Source organism: Salarias fasciatus, chromosome 19, assembly GCF_902148845.1.
Source record: "Salarias fasciatus chromosome 19, fSalaFa1.1, whole genome shotgun sequence".
NCBI lineage: Eukaryota > Metazoa > Chordata > Actinopteri > Blenniiformes > Blenniidae > Salarias > Salarias fasciatus.
This window is the reverse complement of record NC_043763.1, coordinates 25,518,441-25,534,377: the sequence shown is the minus strand read 5'-3', so window position 1 is coordinate 25,534,377 and position 15,937 is coordinate 25,518,441. Positions and strand designations below refer to the sequence as shown.

At 47.9% G+C, this 15,937-nt stretch overlaps 1 protein-coding gene across 2 annotated transcripts in view; it reads right to left on the bottom strand.

The window, feature by feature from the left end:
- Window positions 1–1,938: 1,938 nt before the first annotated feature.
- slc4a11 (solute carrier family 4 member 11) overlaps window positions 1,939–15,937 on the bottom strand; it is a 95,939-nt gene continuing 81,940 nt past the window's right edge. For both annotated transcript variants that reach the window (XM_030116261.1, XM_030116262.1), the window contains 7 exons: window positions 14,299–14,539; window positions 14,070–14,176; window positions 12,200–12,365; window positions 9,856–10,029; window positions 7,710–7,905; window positions 6,014–6,183; window positions 1,939–4,887 (listed from right to left, as the gene is read on the bottom strand). In XM_030116261.1, coding sequence (XP_029972121.1) covers window positions 4,821–4,887; window positions 6,014–6,183; window positions 7,710–7,905; window positions 9,856–10,029; window positions 12,200–12,365; window positions 14,070–14,176; window positions 14,299–14,539 — 1,121 coding nt within the window. In that variant the 3' untranslated portion in view covers window positions 1,939–4,820. The remainder of the gene's footprint in view (window positions 4,888–6,013; window positions 6,184–7,709; window positions 7,906–9,855; window positions 10,030–12,199; window positions 12,366–14,069; window positions 14,177–14,298; window positions 14,540–15,937) is intronic.

Here is a 15,937-nt window from a genome sequence, read left to right as displayed (position 1 = left end):
GTCTTTTGTCCACTGACGGGCGTGACTGTCTGTTCACTGACAATTATGAATTCTGGAGACATATTTACCTTTTAAACCTCAAGATTTGTTTGTCAGGACAGAAATAAACCAAAGCTGATGTGAACAGAAATGCAGGACACGTCTTTACGTCACTACTACTTTTTATTTGGCAAACAGCTTGAGATAGTCTCTCTTTTCAGTGTACAGTATATATATTTATATACTAGAGTAAACCAACACATTCTGTTTGATAACCATTTTTTTCTCATTTTTACATCTTACAGCTTACAAATATAGCTGATCTTTTTGACAAAATTACAGATTTCTGTTTGACACCTAAATTAGTATGCTATATAAAAATCCACACGTCATACATTCATGATTAGAAAAGTTAGGCTATATGAAATCAGGTCAAAGAAAAGAAGAAACTGAACGAAACACCACAGTACGCAACCTCAAACAAATCCAATTAGGAGGAGCGGGAAGGGCGGGGGTCGGGGTTCACGAAGGGAGTCGTATGTCGCTCACACTGAAGCCAATATCAAGTCCTCTGAGAGAAGTTTGCTGCTATTCCAAAAGTCATCAGTACAGTGAAGAAATCCAGGAACAACAACAGTACTGTCACATAAGAAGAAGAAGAGTTAAACCTCGGGACCGGCTCCAAACTCGGGAACTAAAACCTTCGCCGTGGATTAGAGTGGATCGTCGATAAAAACTAAACTCTGCGTTGCAAACTGTACATATTACTCGATACCTCGCCGTCTCTTTCTTCCCTCACCAGGACTGTCTTAAGGCTTAAGTCCAAAGATTATGCAAATGTTGCCGGGCTCTCCCTCGGCGCCTCGCTATCGCAGCGCCGCACGTCTGCCTGGAGCCGGACGCCGTCCTCACATCGGTAAGACAACAGTAGAACAGAGCGGCGTGACGGAGCTGCCATTTGGATATCGGGGCGATGCGGGGCTGATGCAGTCACAGTGCACGTGTGTGTGTGTGTGTGTGTGTGTGTGTGTGTGTGTGTGTGTGTTGAGATTTTTGTGTGATATATCTTTGTAGTCAGATTTGTGTCTCATGAGAATTTTCTGTCATCAGATTTGTATGTTTGTGACGAGATGTGTGTGTGCGATCATATTTTCATCTGTGCTCAGATTTGTGCGTGTGTGTGATTAGATTTGTGTGTCAGCAGATTTTTGTGTGTGATCAGGTTTGTGTGCCTGACCAGAATTGTGAGTCAGTGATCAGATTTGAACATCGTATTCATTTGTAATCAGGTTTGTAGTTCTGTGTTAAGGTTTGTGTGTATGTGAAAACTTCTGTGCATCAGATTTGTGTTTTCCGTGTGTGTGTGATGTGTATTGGTGTTTGTTTGTGATCAGATCTGTGTGTGTATTGGTTTTCCTGCGTGCGTTGAATGTGTTGTTTTCATGTGTAATCAGATGTGTGTGCTTGCGGCCGTCTTCCTCATCGCCTCCACCTCAGCTCGTTTCACCAGTTTTTGTTGTTTTTCTGCAGAAAACAGAACTGAAGCGCCTGTTTCTCTTTGCCCTCAGTGCAGACTGGCAGGCTCACTTGTTTTGTTTTCTTTCTGGAGTCTTGTTGACTGTTGAGGCTTTAAATCACTGAAAAACACTGTTTCACACTGTTACAGTGGCCGATGATTATAAGCAAAACCTGACGGAAGTGAGCCTGCAAGACAAAACCGAGGGCAAACCAACAGCCGCAAAAAATAACCTGGAGTGAGGCAGAGGAGGGGAGGAACACACACACACACACACACACACACACACACACACACACACACACACACACACACACACACACACACACACACACACACAGCTGTGATATGGGCCCCTTAAAGCACTAATAAAGCCTCCAGTTCAGGCAATAACTGAATCAGCACAAAGCAGTTTTTTTTGTTTTGTTTTGTTTTGTTTTTTCTTTGTATCATAGAGTGATGAAGTGAAAATCTGCTGCCTTTAAAAACACAGCCGGCCTGTCGGTGGGTTCTGCGGCTCGGGGCTCCGCCCGGTCTCGCCGGTCTGTTTTATACACAGTATTGCTGAATATTGAGCGTTGCATTCGCTTTAATGAGGAGTCGACTTGCTACTGGTGTAGGATACATGTCCACTGGCATCGCATCGTATCAAAAAACCAGGTGAGACATGCTTCGAGCTCACCGGTGCTTAGAAATCTGAATAACAAGAACAACCTCTCCAGACCTCTGGATCATTACAGGACAACGTTTGCAAGCACTGATCTAATCGTCAAAACATCGAGATAGAAAACAAGACCGGGTCTCTTCAACCCTCTGCTCCCGCAGGAAACGCCAACGAAAAGGATGCATTTCGCAAAGAACTGATTTTTTTTAAAACCTTCAACCCAACTTTTCGTGTGTGTGTGTTGTTTAGCAATGCACCAGAACGGTGAGGGACTGGGACGGAGCAGGACGGAGCAGGACGGACTCGGACGTGGAAACACTGCAGTGAAGCCGGATGGACTCGACACACTCAAAACACAAGAAAAACACCAACTGTGGAATGTCAAACAGACGGAATTATCAGAGTCTCTTCCAGGAAACGGGGAAAACACACAAAATTATCATCTGGTACTCAAAAGATAAAACTGTCATTATGATAAATAAATATTCTATTTCAATTTCACCTATATCCTTTTTCCATATATTGCCATAATATATTCTAATATATTCATCATTTGATAAAGACTTCACTATGTTTGGTTTGTGCTGTCGTTCTAGATAATCACATAGAATATATACCCGTGGAATGTGGTTTAATTCATCTGAGCACTTCAATTCCACCATGAAAACCAGGTTTTCTAAAGAGATGGCAGAAAGCGAGACAAGGGACAGATCAAAACTGTGTCCATGACACACACACACACGCACACACACTCACGCACGCTCACACACACACACATGCACGCCGCTTCCTCTTTTCTAATGAACACTGACATTTGCTGGAATGACTGAGAGACTGAAGTCCTTCGTAGAAAAGAGGGAGTCACAGCGAGAAGGTGCAGGATGGGACGGACTGGAACACTGCACGATGACGGACGTACAGAACGGTGAAGACCTGCTGGACGGCGGCCGGGACGCGGCGGACCAGGCCCGGCCGGGTGCCGGGTGTGTTAGCGCCGGTGTTGTGCCAAGGTACTTACCCCCGATAGAAAGTGTATCCCCTGTTCACTAACAATGACAAGTACTATCATGCAGATTGTTGTGTGGCTGTAGTGAGAGTTACCGTTTTCCTGTGCTGCTTATTTTTCATTGTACATAATTAATATATCAATATGAACAAGTCCATCGTTTGAAATGCTTAGTTTTTCCAGCTTTCGTCCTTTATCACACTGTGTAGCGCCATAAGAAACTGATCTGCCAAAGAATCAGTCGTCTTCATAAGTATTGCTCTCTCTCTCTCTCTCTCTCTCTCTTCATACCTTGCTCATATGTTGAGTTTTGATAGCTCTTTAGGATAATTTTTCTTATATTAGCCTTCTACTGTTATTTACGATCATCCAGAAGATCTATCCACACTTTCAAAATAAAAACACGGGCCGGCCCGGGCTTCTCAGGCGCCCGAGGCGAGCCCGACACAAGCGCCCCGAGCGAGAGCCTACAGCCGGCCCTGCATCCAAACACCAACTTCAAAACTTTTTTTTTGAGAGAAAGTCCAGCCCAATGATAATAATAATAACAATAATGACAAGAATATCATCACTGATCCATTTAGTACATTGCTCTATTTAGAGACCATATTTAGCCTGAAAAGCCTGTATCCCCCCCTGAAAATGGTCAAATCATAAACTGCCATCATGAAGTTTATTTTTTGATCATTTCTGTTTGAGACTGATGATATTGGAGAGTTTCAGAGGCCTGGCTCACTTCTTCCCTAAGTTACAGGGGGGTACAAATTATTTCAGGGGATACACTTCCTGTCGGGGGTAAGTACCTCGGCACAACACCGGCGCGTCTCTCTGGAGGCGGGCTGATCACACACACCGCCCGTGCTGCCTTCAGGAGCGACTGGGAAACGGGAAAGTCCAGGATGGTGGGAATAATCCACCTGAGCTCTCTGGAACTAGAAACTTCCCCGTGGGAAAGTGGAATTACTGAGCAGTACTGTGTACATGAGCGATTTCATTTATGGGAATGCTGTAGTTTTTTTTCTTCATTAAAACAATAAAGAAATAACCTAAATCTGAATGATTACAAACAGCAATGCGTCCTGTGCACCGAAGATGAAGAGGTGAAGAGAGCAAAGCACTGCTGCAGTGTTTCAGTGCAGCGACCCAAACATCTGAGAGGAAGTTAGCGGGTATTGCCACTGGGCAGCTGAACACGGCGCTACGTTAGCGTCAAACACGATTCTATCTGCGTGACTTTCCCATTTCCCGCGCGCCTGAACGCAGCGCCGTGCTGAGCGCGGGCCGTGCGTGGCGCGGCGCGGCGCGGCGCGGCGCGGCGCCGCCGGTCCAGAGGGGGAGGTGGGGCGTGCCAAACGGAGGTGGAGGAGGCGGAGCGGCGTTCCGGACGGTCGGGTTCCTCAGAGAGATGCTATCAGTTCCCGCAGCTCTCCGCGGGCTTCCTCGCCAGACGAGTCGCCGCGTTTCCAGTGCTTCACCTTGAACAAAGTTCTCATCGGGATACAAAAATCAAAACAGTCGCTATTTCTTCTTTTTGCTTCCGCACAGTTTTGCATTGAAAAATATGTTTTTTTTGTTCATCCTCACGTCGTTTTTTAAATTATAATTCTTTTCGATTCCAGACGTCTTCGTGTGGATCCGGAGCTGCAGTCCCGTCGCTACATGTGCTGGGCATCCATGATGTCCAGGTATTTGGCCTCAATGATATGAGGAAGCACGTTGTTCCTAAACACAGAGAAGATCTTTATTCACGCTTCATGTAAAAACAAGAAAAGTCACTGAAAACACGAGGAAGCAGAAACTCCGCTCCGCTGAAGCCCGAGCCGGAGAGAGAAACGCAGAGAGAGGACGGGCGCCATCGTTCTGCTGTGTGGGTTCAACTGCAGGGTCGTTCAGGGGATCTGCTGATCCACGCAGTGAATCATGTTAAAATCTGTCATTTTAATGTTTAAAAAAGTGAATTGCAACACAAACTGCAGCCCTGAAAGTGTTTCTAACTGCTGAAGTCGATGGAATGAGTGTTTTCCTGGAGGCTCGGTGTGGTCGTAGTGTTTGATTGACTGATGATGAGTGTGGAGAAGGACTCCATTTGTTCTGCTGACAGAACTTTGAAAATATCAAATTCATGATGTTTCCCAGTGTCGTCACGCTCCATCGTCATGGAAACATGGAGCTCCCATCATCGTCATGGAAACATGGCGCGTCCATTGTTGTCACATTCATGTCAGGGAAACGATGCTGCCAGTGTCATCCTGCTCGGTCGTCATGGAAACATGACATAACGTTTACAGACGACTTCAGCATCTTCGTTTTCGTCACTTCGTCTAACCGTGTTTTATTCCATTATTTCATATTCGTGTTGCTTCAGTGTCTTTTGAAGTTTTATTCATTTAAAGTCGATCTGATTCATGTAACAAAACTGGAATCTGTGTGGATTCCGAGTGGAGCAGGAGCGTGTTTCTATTCAGGGAAGATTCAGATTAGATTTTGGATCAGATTAGATTCGGGGTAGATTCAGGATAGTTTTGGGGCAGATTCAGAGCAGATTTGGAGCAGATTCAGATTAGTTTGGGGCTACATTCAGGGCAGATTTTGGTCAGATTCAGGGCAGATTTAGGGCAGGTTCAGGGCAGATTTAGGGCAGGTTCAGGGCAGATTTGGGGCAGATTTAGGCCAGGTTCAGGGCAGATTTGGGGCAGATTTAGGGCAGGTTCAGGGCAGATTTGGGGTACATTCCGGACAGACTGACAGCAGAAGCGGCGCTCGTCACGTGTGCTGCCCTGAAAGTCACCCTGCTTTCAAGCGCTGGAGAAAAAAACCGTCTTGCGGGACAAATTGTCTGCAGCCGTACCTGATGGGGATTAGGAGGATCATGACCAGAGGGAAGATCATCTTCATGTACGGGATGGGGTACATGCCGAACGTGCACAGCACCAGCAGCTGCATCATCTGCAGGAAGGTGAAGTAGTGGATCTTCCTCTGGGGCACTTTGCGGATGTAGTGGGTGGGCGGGTAAGACGTCTGCACGAGGTGAGAGGATCAGGACAGATTAAAATACAATCTCCACCCCCCCCCCCCCGCAGCTCTCCTGCAGTCTGAAAGAAATGAGTCAGGGCAGCCGGCGGCCGACGCCGCGGCCTCCACGTCATAAATAACGCCGAGGCCTCGCTGTGAGGAGAACGCCGGCTGTATTTATAGCGTCGGAGGTTCTCCGGTGAGAACGTGAAGCGTGTGATATAAGACGCACACTGCAGGTGTTATTTTAAAGCTGCGCCCGGCCGGCTGCTCGCTGCGGCTCCAGGACTTCGATCTGAGGGGAAACTGTTCAGTAACAGAATTAAAGAAACACTGGAAGGAGCCGGATGCTGCACAGCACCGCTGGGTTCATCTGAACTGGAGTTACAGCTGAAAGTTCCCATGGAATTATTTAAAAATGTCCACATATGTTACACACACACTGAAATAATTCAAGACTTTCTTGACCTTCCATTTAAATCTAAGCTTAAAAAAATAGACAAAATCAGTGTTAAGATGTAATTTTCTCAATTATTTAAATGATTAAACATTTTTTTATTGATTCACTGTGAGAGCGTAAAAAATAAATACATAAATAAATAAAAAGTGAATCCAGATCCAGCAGTACTGGCTTCAGCTGTAATACACACAAAAATACTGCTGGTGCAAATTTTTCTCAAAAACCACTGGATTTATGTGTATTTCCAAATAAAGTGATGAAGTGAATAAAAATAGAGACAAAAACAACAGAAAGTTAATTTGTAAACCAATCAATTGTGTCATTTCCTCACACGGCCACCTGGAGGCGCTGCTGGGTGAGGAGGAGCCCGACCGACTCGCTCTTCCTCAGCGAAGGTTAAATCGGACACATGAGAAGAAATTCTGATGGAATAAAATCTAATCTGAGAACCTGAGACTCTCCGAGGCTGAAATCCAGTCTGGAAAAATAAAATCAGTATTTTAACAAAACTGAACCTCCAGCAGCAGAGAACTAAACGGATCTGCACAGCGGACACACACACACACACACACACACACACACACACACACACACACACACACACACACACACACACACACACACACACACACACACACAAGCAAGCAAGCATGCACGAACAGAAATGCATCCATACACACACAAATGAAAGCACATAAATAACAAAAACGTGTGCACACACGCTTATGTGCACACATACGCAGATACACACACACATAAACTCACGTGCACACTGACCGACGCCTGTAAACAAATGTACACGAACAAAAATGCATGCACATGCACAGACACACACACACACTCTCTCTCTCTCTCTGTCTCTCTCTCTCTCTCTCTCTCTCTCTCTCTCTCATGCACGCACACCAGCATGCGGGTTGGTAGTGGGTTATGTCTCAGTGTTAAGGCTGCAGGTTCGATTCCCTGTCATGTGACACATGCTGAAGTGTGGACATGACAGACTGAGCTCTTTGCACTGCTGTTGGTGTGAGATGCACACACACACACACACACACACACACCGTCAGCCCCTCACCTGCTCCTTCAGCAGGAGAGCCATGCGGTCGCACATCTGGTTGCCGTCGATGGAGGTGAGGGCGATGTAGAGGAAGAGGCCGTACAGGACGGGCTTGGGGATCCACTGCAGCGGGACGGGCAGCAGCAGCACCGACACGCCGATGAAGATGTTGGCAGCCAGAGACGTCAGACGGGTCTCCTTCACCTGGACGATCCTGACACACACACACACACACACACACAATAAGACGCAGGTATGAATGGATCATGGAAAGGCCACGATTGTTCCACACAATGCAACAGACGGTCCGTTCTGTCGGATTTGCTTATCAGTGTTGAAACACATTTTCCATTTGAAAAATGCAGAATTCACCGAAGCTGATGGACAAAGAAACGGCTCGACTGATGTCTGCAATCAAACCTTCCTGTTCGCCAGAGGAACACAACATCTGTCTTGTCATTATAACAAGGACAACAGAATCTTAAAGAGTGGAGCTGGAGTTCAAGCTGATTTGTTCACTTTTCTTTCTCAGAAAATATCACGACTGTTCTGACACTGAACGATCAGACGGCACAGTCTGTTTTCACAAATCCCACTCACAAGATGTTTTTCCAGCCAGAACGGAGGATTTAAAAAAACAAAAACCTGGAAAACCCCTCTTCAGCCGAGGAGAGTCCGGAGGAGCCGAACAGATCCTGCTTCTTTCATTTGATTCAATTTACAAGAAGCAACAAGGAAGAAAGTAACGGAGAGAGGAGAGCTGGAGACGTGTGTGTGTGTGTGTGTGTGTGTGTGTGTGTGTGTGTGTGTGTGGAGGTTAAGGAGGAGGTCGGGTTCACTTCAGGGGTCAAATTACAGGTTGATTTTTAGTGAACTCCTGATTATTGATTGATGCTTTTATCGACACTGGGAGGAGAGGAGGAGGAGGTGAGAGGATGAAGAGGTGAGAGGATGAAGAGGTGAGAGGATGAAGAGGGGGAGGATGAAGAGGTGAGAGGATGAGAGGGGGAGGGTGAAGAGGGGGAGGAGGTGTTTTATAGTATTTATTCAGTCCTTGTTTATTTTAAGGTTCAATACTTGAAAGTAACACTGTCAGAAAAAAGTACCAAGTACTTCAACAAGAAGTTTACTATATTTAACTACAATATCTGCCACTGGAAGAATAAAGTTCATAAATAATAAAGTATAAAATCAGTTCTGTTCGACTTATCTGCGATGTTTTCCAAGTGAAAACGGAAAAACCCTCATCGCGTTTTGGTTGTTCGTTTCCATGACAACGGAGGTCAGAGTCACCGAAAACAAGTCTGACTCCGTCTCCATGGAAACGTGGGAAACGTTCAGAACGTCGGCGTGCGAACGGGAACCTTCTCTGAACGAAAACACAGCCGCTGCCTCCACTCGAAGTGTTGAGTAAACGGGATGAAAGCAGCTCTGAGTTCCACAGACCGCCAAGTCCGAAAACCAGGAGACATTTTAAAACTGGATCAACTTCTGGAGTTGATCCAATAAACCTGAGGGAGGACCTGGGTTTTTTTTCCCAGCATGCTTTTCTCTTACTAATAATGAAACTGTGTTTTAGTTATTTAGAAAGTGTTTTTTGTTTTTTTAATTCTCTCTCATTCTGTAAATGTTTTAAAGCACTTCCTGTTGAGGATTTCCTTCATTTCCTCATTTTACCTGCAAGTCTTTCTGCTTTTCTGTCACACTTGAAATAAACGTTTGACGTTTGACTGTCTGCTCTTGTTGAGTCATAAATATTTTCCCACTTTAGGAAAAAAGCCATGAACCCGACTGCTTTAAAGCATTTTTCCTTCCAGATGCAGGAGTTTGAGGATTTGATTTGTTAAATGCATTAAAAACTCCAACCTGCACACTTTTCCTCAGCGAACAGCTGGAATTAACCGGCCCTCGACTCCCCCGGTCGCCCCGAACACTCGCAGACTGTAGTGGTGGATGAACGTGCGCGGCTGGAGGATGAACTTCATCCTCTCATCTCGGAACCCCCCCTTCACCTCCGCCCCCGGGGGGAGGGGTGGATGTCGACACGGCAATCATGCAATCAGCGCCGAGCCGGATCCAGCGGCCCGCCGCTCCAAATTACAGGCTCTGAAGAAGACCTTTAATTGAGCGGCTGATTAGCGGCGGCGGCGGGCGGGTAACTCACGTCTCGTAGAGGTGCCCCCCCTCCACGCGCTGCTCCACGAACGCCAGCTGGCGCACATGCAGGGTGGAGTGAGGGAAGGCGGCGTGCATCCAGGGCAACCCCAGCACCGACATCAGGATGTTGATGAGGCCGGAGAGCATCAGGTCCCAGTGGTAGGCCGTCCCCTTCAGCAGCCTGGGGGGGGCAGAGAGAGAGAGAGAGAGAGAGAGAGAGAGAGAGAGAGAGAGAGAGAGAGAGAGAGAGAGAGACAGAGAGAGAGAGGGGCCATCATCAGACTGCAAGACACCAGGGAGGAAGCTGCAACTTCAATTATACACTCAGACTGAAGGGATACACACACACACACACGTTTGTACTTCTAGAACAGCGGTGTTCAACCTGCGGCTCTGGAGCCACTTCAGTCCCTCTGCAGCGGCTACATGAAGCCTTCACAACATGAAACGTGAATAAACATTAAACGTATGTTTCTTATTGCTCCGCAGCACAGGACTGTCCAGAACGACTCCTCACTCGGTTCAAATGAAGGTAGCCTACAAGAAAAATGAGGAAACATAGCTAAAACCACAAGAAATGGAGGGAAAAAACCCCGCTTACCCTCACCTCACCATCAAAAATAAACCCCTACCCCATTCCATAAACCTAATTCTAACCTAAACCCAACCCCAACCCAAAAATCAAGTCTTGACCTTCAAGGTCTGAGGGAGCAGCAAAATGTCCTCAGTCTGTTGGTTTAAAACGCATTCTGATCCTCACTATTCAGTATGTACAACACACACACACACACACACACACACACACACACACACACACACACACACTCAGCTTCCTCTGAGAAGATTCCGTCGCTGTTTTCCTCCCGTCGTGTTTCCATCACTTTGTGGACGACGAGACGCCGCTCCAGCCTGGAAACACGCCAGGCTGCGACCTTTAGCCGAACCGCAGTGACCTCTCCTGCTCGCGTTAGTGAAGGATCACTGCAGGTCTGCAGTGTGTGTGTGTGTGTGTGTGTGTGTGTGTGTGTGTTTCCTCTCCCGCAGCCTATATGAAGCCATCTTGCAGGACTCCGGTCGTACCGATCACGGTGTGTGTGCTCGGTCGACGTGCCCTTGAGCCACAAGACGCCGTAAATCTGATCCGCGGTGTATAAATCTGAGCGCCGGCGCCTCGCTCTGCATCCCACTTCCTGTCCGGCAGAACGGCCAGCTCCAGTTCAGACTGCAGCTCCTCAGTCGCCCATCGTCGGGCTTCTGCTCCACGAAGCCCCGGAGGACCAAACGTTCAGCTTAACGTCATCAATGAGCCTCCCGGGCTCAAACCGGGGATCCTCACACTGTGAGGGAAGAGTGCAAACCACTTCACCTCTTCTGTTCCCATTTTAAACATCACTAACATAAAAATCAGAAGGTTCCCAGGGGTGGATTTAAAGCGTGGAAATTTTTCCTTTTGATTGATAAAAAGGAAAAGAAAAATCTGAATTTAAGAAATATTCTAATAATGTTTCGGGGTGTTCAGTAGAACAGAATAGATGTGGGGAAATGTTTCCAATCTGTCTAAGGTAGAAAATGAAAAATGAAATTGAAGTAGTGGTGAAATATTTCCACCGATGTGCGGAAGATTTAAAACACGCAGAAACGTCACAGTCTGAGCTTTAAAGTGGCAGAAATCCTCAAAAACACCTCAGAAAGTAAAAACTGCAAAGCTGCAAGACAAAAAGCCACAAGGTTTTCTCTCTCTCTTTCTGTCTCTCTCTCTCTCTCTCTCTCTCTCTCTCTCTCTCTCAGAGATGAATCAAATCAAAGATTTAAAAGGCAGAAAAACTTCCTACTTTAAAATTCCAGCAGTTTCAGTCTCAGACTTTAGATCCAATTAATCCTCAAATCTCATCCTGATGGATCGGCGCCCGGGCGGGGCTGATGGCTCTAAATTGGCCGGTCCGATGCAGAGTGGAGGCTCCCCTGCTGGTCCTGGCTCCTTCAGAGCCTCGACCTCCAGACCGGCTGACTCACGTCAGGACTCTGACCCCGTGACCTGCCGAGCAGACGGAGGCTGCTCAGAGTGGAGGTCTGCAGTTCACCCTGCAGGTCCACAGTTCCGTTCTGGATCCAGGTCTGAATGGCGTCACCGCTGAGGACGAAGTCGACAGACGAGCGACTTCAGAAACTGAAGATCATCCAGAGCGACGGATCAAACCGGAGGATCAGTCTCTGAGTCCAGCGACACTCAGAACGTCGGGTTAAAAGAAGGAACGAGGAGAAAAACCTTTGAGCCCATCTGAGCAGAAAGTCAAGAGTCTCGACTCAAACGCCGTCAGCTGATCACTCACGGCGACGGCGGCTGCGTTTACCTGTTCTCCGGCGCGTTGGTGAGCGAGACCACGATGTTCTGATCGATGAAGATGAGGAGGGCCAGGAGGAAGCCCAGACCCATGGCGCTGACCACGTTCATGGCCGACAGGCGCTCGAACGGGGCCACGTTGAAGATCGGCCGGTTGTGGACTTGAAACACCGGAACTGGAAGAGAAACAGAAGGTTCCAGTGAAGGTTTCCTGGAAAACCAGACCTGGAAAACGTTAAAGACCCAAACATCCACTTCTGGAAGAGACGGAGCTCCAGTTCCTGAGAGTTTCCACCCTTCGAGCAGCCGTCAAGCTTTAACCGCTCAGAAACAACATCTCCAGACGCTTCGACTGGGAGAGGCTGAAACTTGGACTGGAGCCACACTGGAGTCCAGCCGACTCGGCTCTTCTAGACCCTGAGGAGGACCAGGGCTCTTCTAGACCCTGAGGAGGACCAGGGCTCTTCTAGACCCTGAGGAGGACCAGGGCTCTTCTAGACCCTGAGGAGGACCAGGGCTCTTCTAGACCCTGAGGAGGACCAGGGCTCTTCTAGACCCTGAGGAGGACCAGGACTCTTCTAGACCCTGAGGAGGACCAGGACTCTTCTAGACCCTGAGGAGGACCAGGGCTTCTTCTAGACCCTGATTAGGACCAGGGCTCTTCTAGACCCTGATTAGGACCAGGGCTCTTCTAGACCCTGAGGAGGACCAGGGCTCTTCTAGACCCTGAGGAGGACCAGGGCTCTTCTAGACCCTGAGGAGGACCAGGGCTCTTCTAGACCCTGATTAAGACCAGGGCTCTTCTAGACCCTGAGGAGGACCAGGACTGTTCTTCGCTCTCATCGCTTCACTCTGGAACAAAGACGGCGACGGTTCCGGTTTACGCTCGTCCTGCAGTCGTCCTTCTGGACGAGGCTCATTCGGCTCCATCTGGCAGCGAGGAGGAAAACCGAGGAGGACACGGCGCCGGCGGCGTTATCTGCCGGATTGCTGTCTGGAGGTGAGGGAGGAACCTGGCCGGCGGCCTGAGGGTCTGGCTGCCGGCGCCGGGTTTCCGTCCGCCGCTGGAGAACAGCTGCTGCCTTGGCAACCATGAATGAGATGAAATGACGCCAAACAATGGAGGACTGAAAAAACACTGATCTCCGGCGTATCCGGAGGATACTCCAAGGTATCCGGGACCTCAAGGATACCTGGGATCTCCAGGTTCTCTAGGTTCTCCAGGATCTAAAGGATCTCGAGGAAGAAGAAGAAGCTCTGAATGAAGAGGAAGAAGCCCGGAGACACGATGAAGAACAAGTTTCCTTCAGAAGAAACGTTTCCTCAGCGACTCATAAACCCGCTGTAAATAATCAATACACTGTGTGTGTGTGTGTGTGTGTGTGTGTGTGTGTGTGTGTGTGTGTGGATGTCCAGCATAGCAACAGCAGCTCAAGGTTATGGACTGTACTGAAAATGTCGATTCACTCCAGAGAAACACTCCTCTTCACACACTGACGGTGAAATAAGCTCCCAAAATCATTCTGAGGAGAATTTTACATTTTTTTATCACTTGAAAGAATTTTAATTTCCCAACTGACAGCACACTCAATCCATCAGTAACAATTATATATAAATTATATATATATATATATATATATATATATATATATATATATATATATATATATATATATATATATATATATATATGTATAAATATAATTCAATAAAGGGATTATGATAATTTTAAACCAATTTAAGTTTTTCTGATAAGCATCTTGATGAGTAAAGTCCTGATGTCGCTTCTCTTATGTGTGAAAAATCTGAACAAACGGCTGAAATCCGTGTGAATGTGAAACTCTGGTGGAACGTCGGGTGAAAGGTCAGGCGAAACTCACGCTTGATGTCGCTGAACAGGTAGGAGCCGATGAAGGAGAAGAGCAGCACGGAGATGGGCAGAGCGCAGTCCGACAGCACCTCCCTCACTTTGGCATGAAGGAAGGGGCTGAAAGAAACAGAGAGAAACCATCCAGGAAACCGTCACTGCGGCTCCAATCCCCACCCTGCCCGAGTGCCTTGCTCCTCCTCCTCCTCCTCCATTCCCACCGACCCCCCCCGAGCTCCTACCTCCTCTTGAACTGGTAGAGGGTGTAGCCCATCCACAGCGTGCCCATCATGAGCAGCAGGCAGAGCAGCGGCCGCTCGCGGGTGCAGTGGATCAGCGACTCGGGCAGAGCGGTGAGCGCCAGCTCCGCCGCCGCCACCGCCGCCTCGCTCCGGTTCCCCTCCGCCAGCGCCTCACTGCCCTCGGCGAAGTCCGCCATGCTCCTGTTGGCCATCGTGGGAGAGTGGTAGTACCTGTGAAAGACTGGAATCACACACACACACACACACACACACACACACACACACACACACACACACACACACACACACTGTTAGGAAAACACCTTCAAACACAACTGACAGGACAAAGAAAATGTAGATTGTCATCAGGATGCAACATTAAACCCAGTGAAGAGCAGATCCTGGTTGAAGACGTCACCTGTCAGCACACTGTGATCAATAAAGCTATTTAACACACAGTTTGTACCAAAACAAAGACATTTGTAATTAGCTATCTTTCTGTGTGTTTACATGGGACTTTTTATGCCGTTTATTAAAGCCTCATTCTGCTCTAAAATCTCCATGGAAATGCCTGAAAACTTTATTCAGATATAAGTTTGTTCGGGTTTATTCTCCTCTGGATCAGAATTATCTGCTAATGAGGCGACTTCATTCTGGTGACGCAATATTCCAAGATGGCGGCACACAGTCCGCGGTTCGACTCGTATGGAGACGATTTATTTAACAGTAGTTTTAGAAGAATTTGATAAAATGAAACGAGTGGATCGACGGGCGCTTAAACAACGAGGACATTTTCAAAGCTGCAGCGTCAAAGTTAATCCAGAAAGAAAGACGAGAAAAACTGTTTACTTCCTGGAGACGTCACGGCCGCCCCGTCCAATCAGAGCGCTTCACAGACCCCGGTGAGAGAGAGGAGGTAATCCTTCGCTTTTTCCCATGAAAACACCAAGATCAGGAATATCTTGGCAGGCAGATCCTTCAGAGTGTCATGGCGAGGGGAGGTGTCAAGGTCACATGGCCTATCAACAGGGGTCCCTCAGGGGTCGGTGCTTGGCCCCTTACTCTTCTCTCTGTACACCACCTCACTTGGTGCAGTGATTCGCTCTCATGGCTTCTCCTACCACTGTATGCTGACGACACTCAGCTCTTCCTCTCTTTCCCATCTGATGACACGACAGTCTCAGCTGGATATCAGCGTGTCTGGCTGATATCTCCACCTGGATGAAGGAACGCCACCTTCAGCTACATCTGTCTCAGACTGAACTCACCGTCTGTCCAGCTTGTCCATCTGTCCTCAGATCAGTGTCCAACTTCACTCCAGCCTACTTGTGCCACAAACTCAGCCAGAAACCTAGAGGTCATGATTGATGACCAGCTGACCTTTAAGGGTCACGTGGCCTCGGGTTCTCGGTCTTGTCGTTATGCCCTCTACAACATCAGGAAGGTCAGACCCTTCCTGACCCAACAGGCCCCCCAGATTCTGGTCCAGGCTCTCGTGGTGTCACGCATTGACTACTGCAACTCTCTTCTGGCGAGTCTCCCTGCAGGTCCAGTCAAACCTCTACAGAGGATCCAGAATGCAGCAGGTCTGGTCTTCAACCAGCCCAGCAGAGCTCAGGTCCTCCCCTGTTCTTCTCCC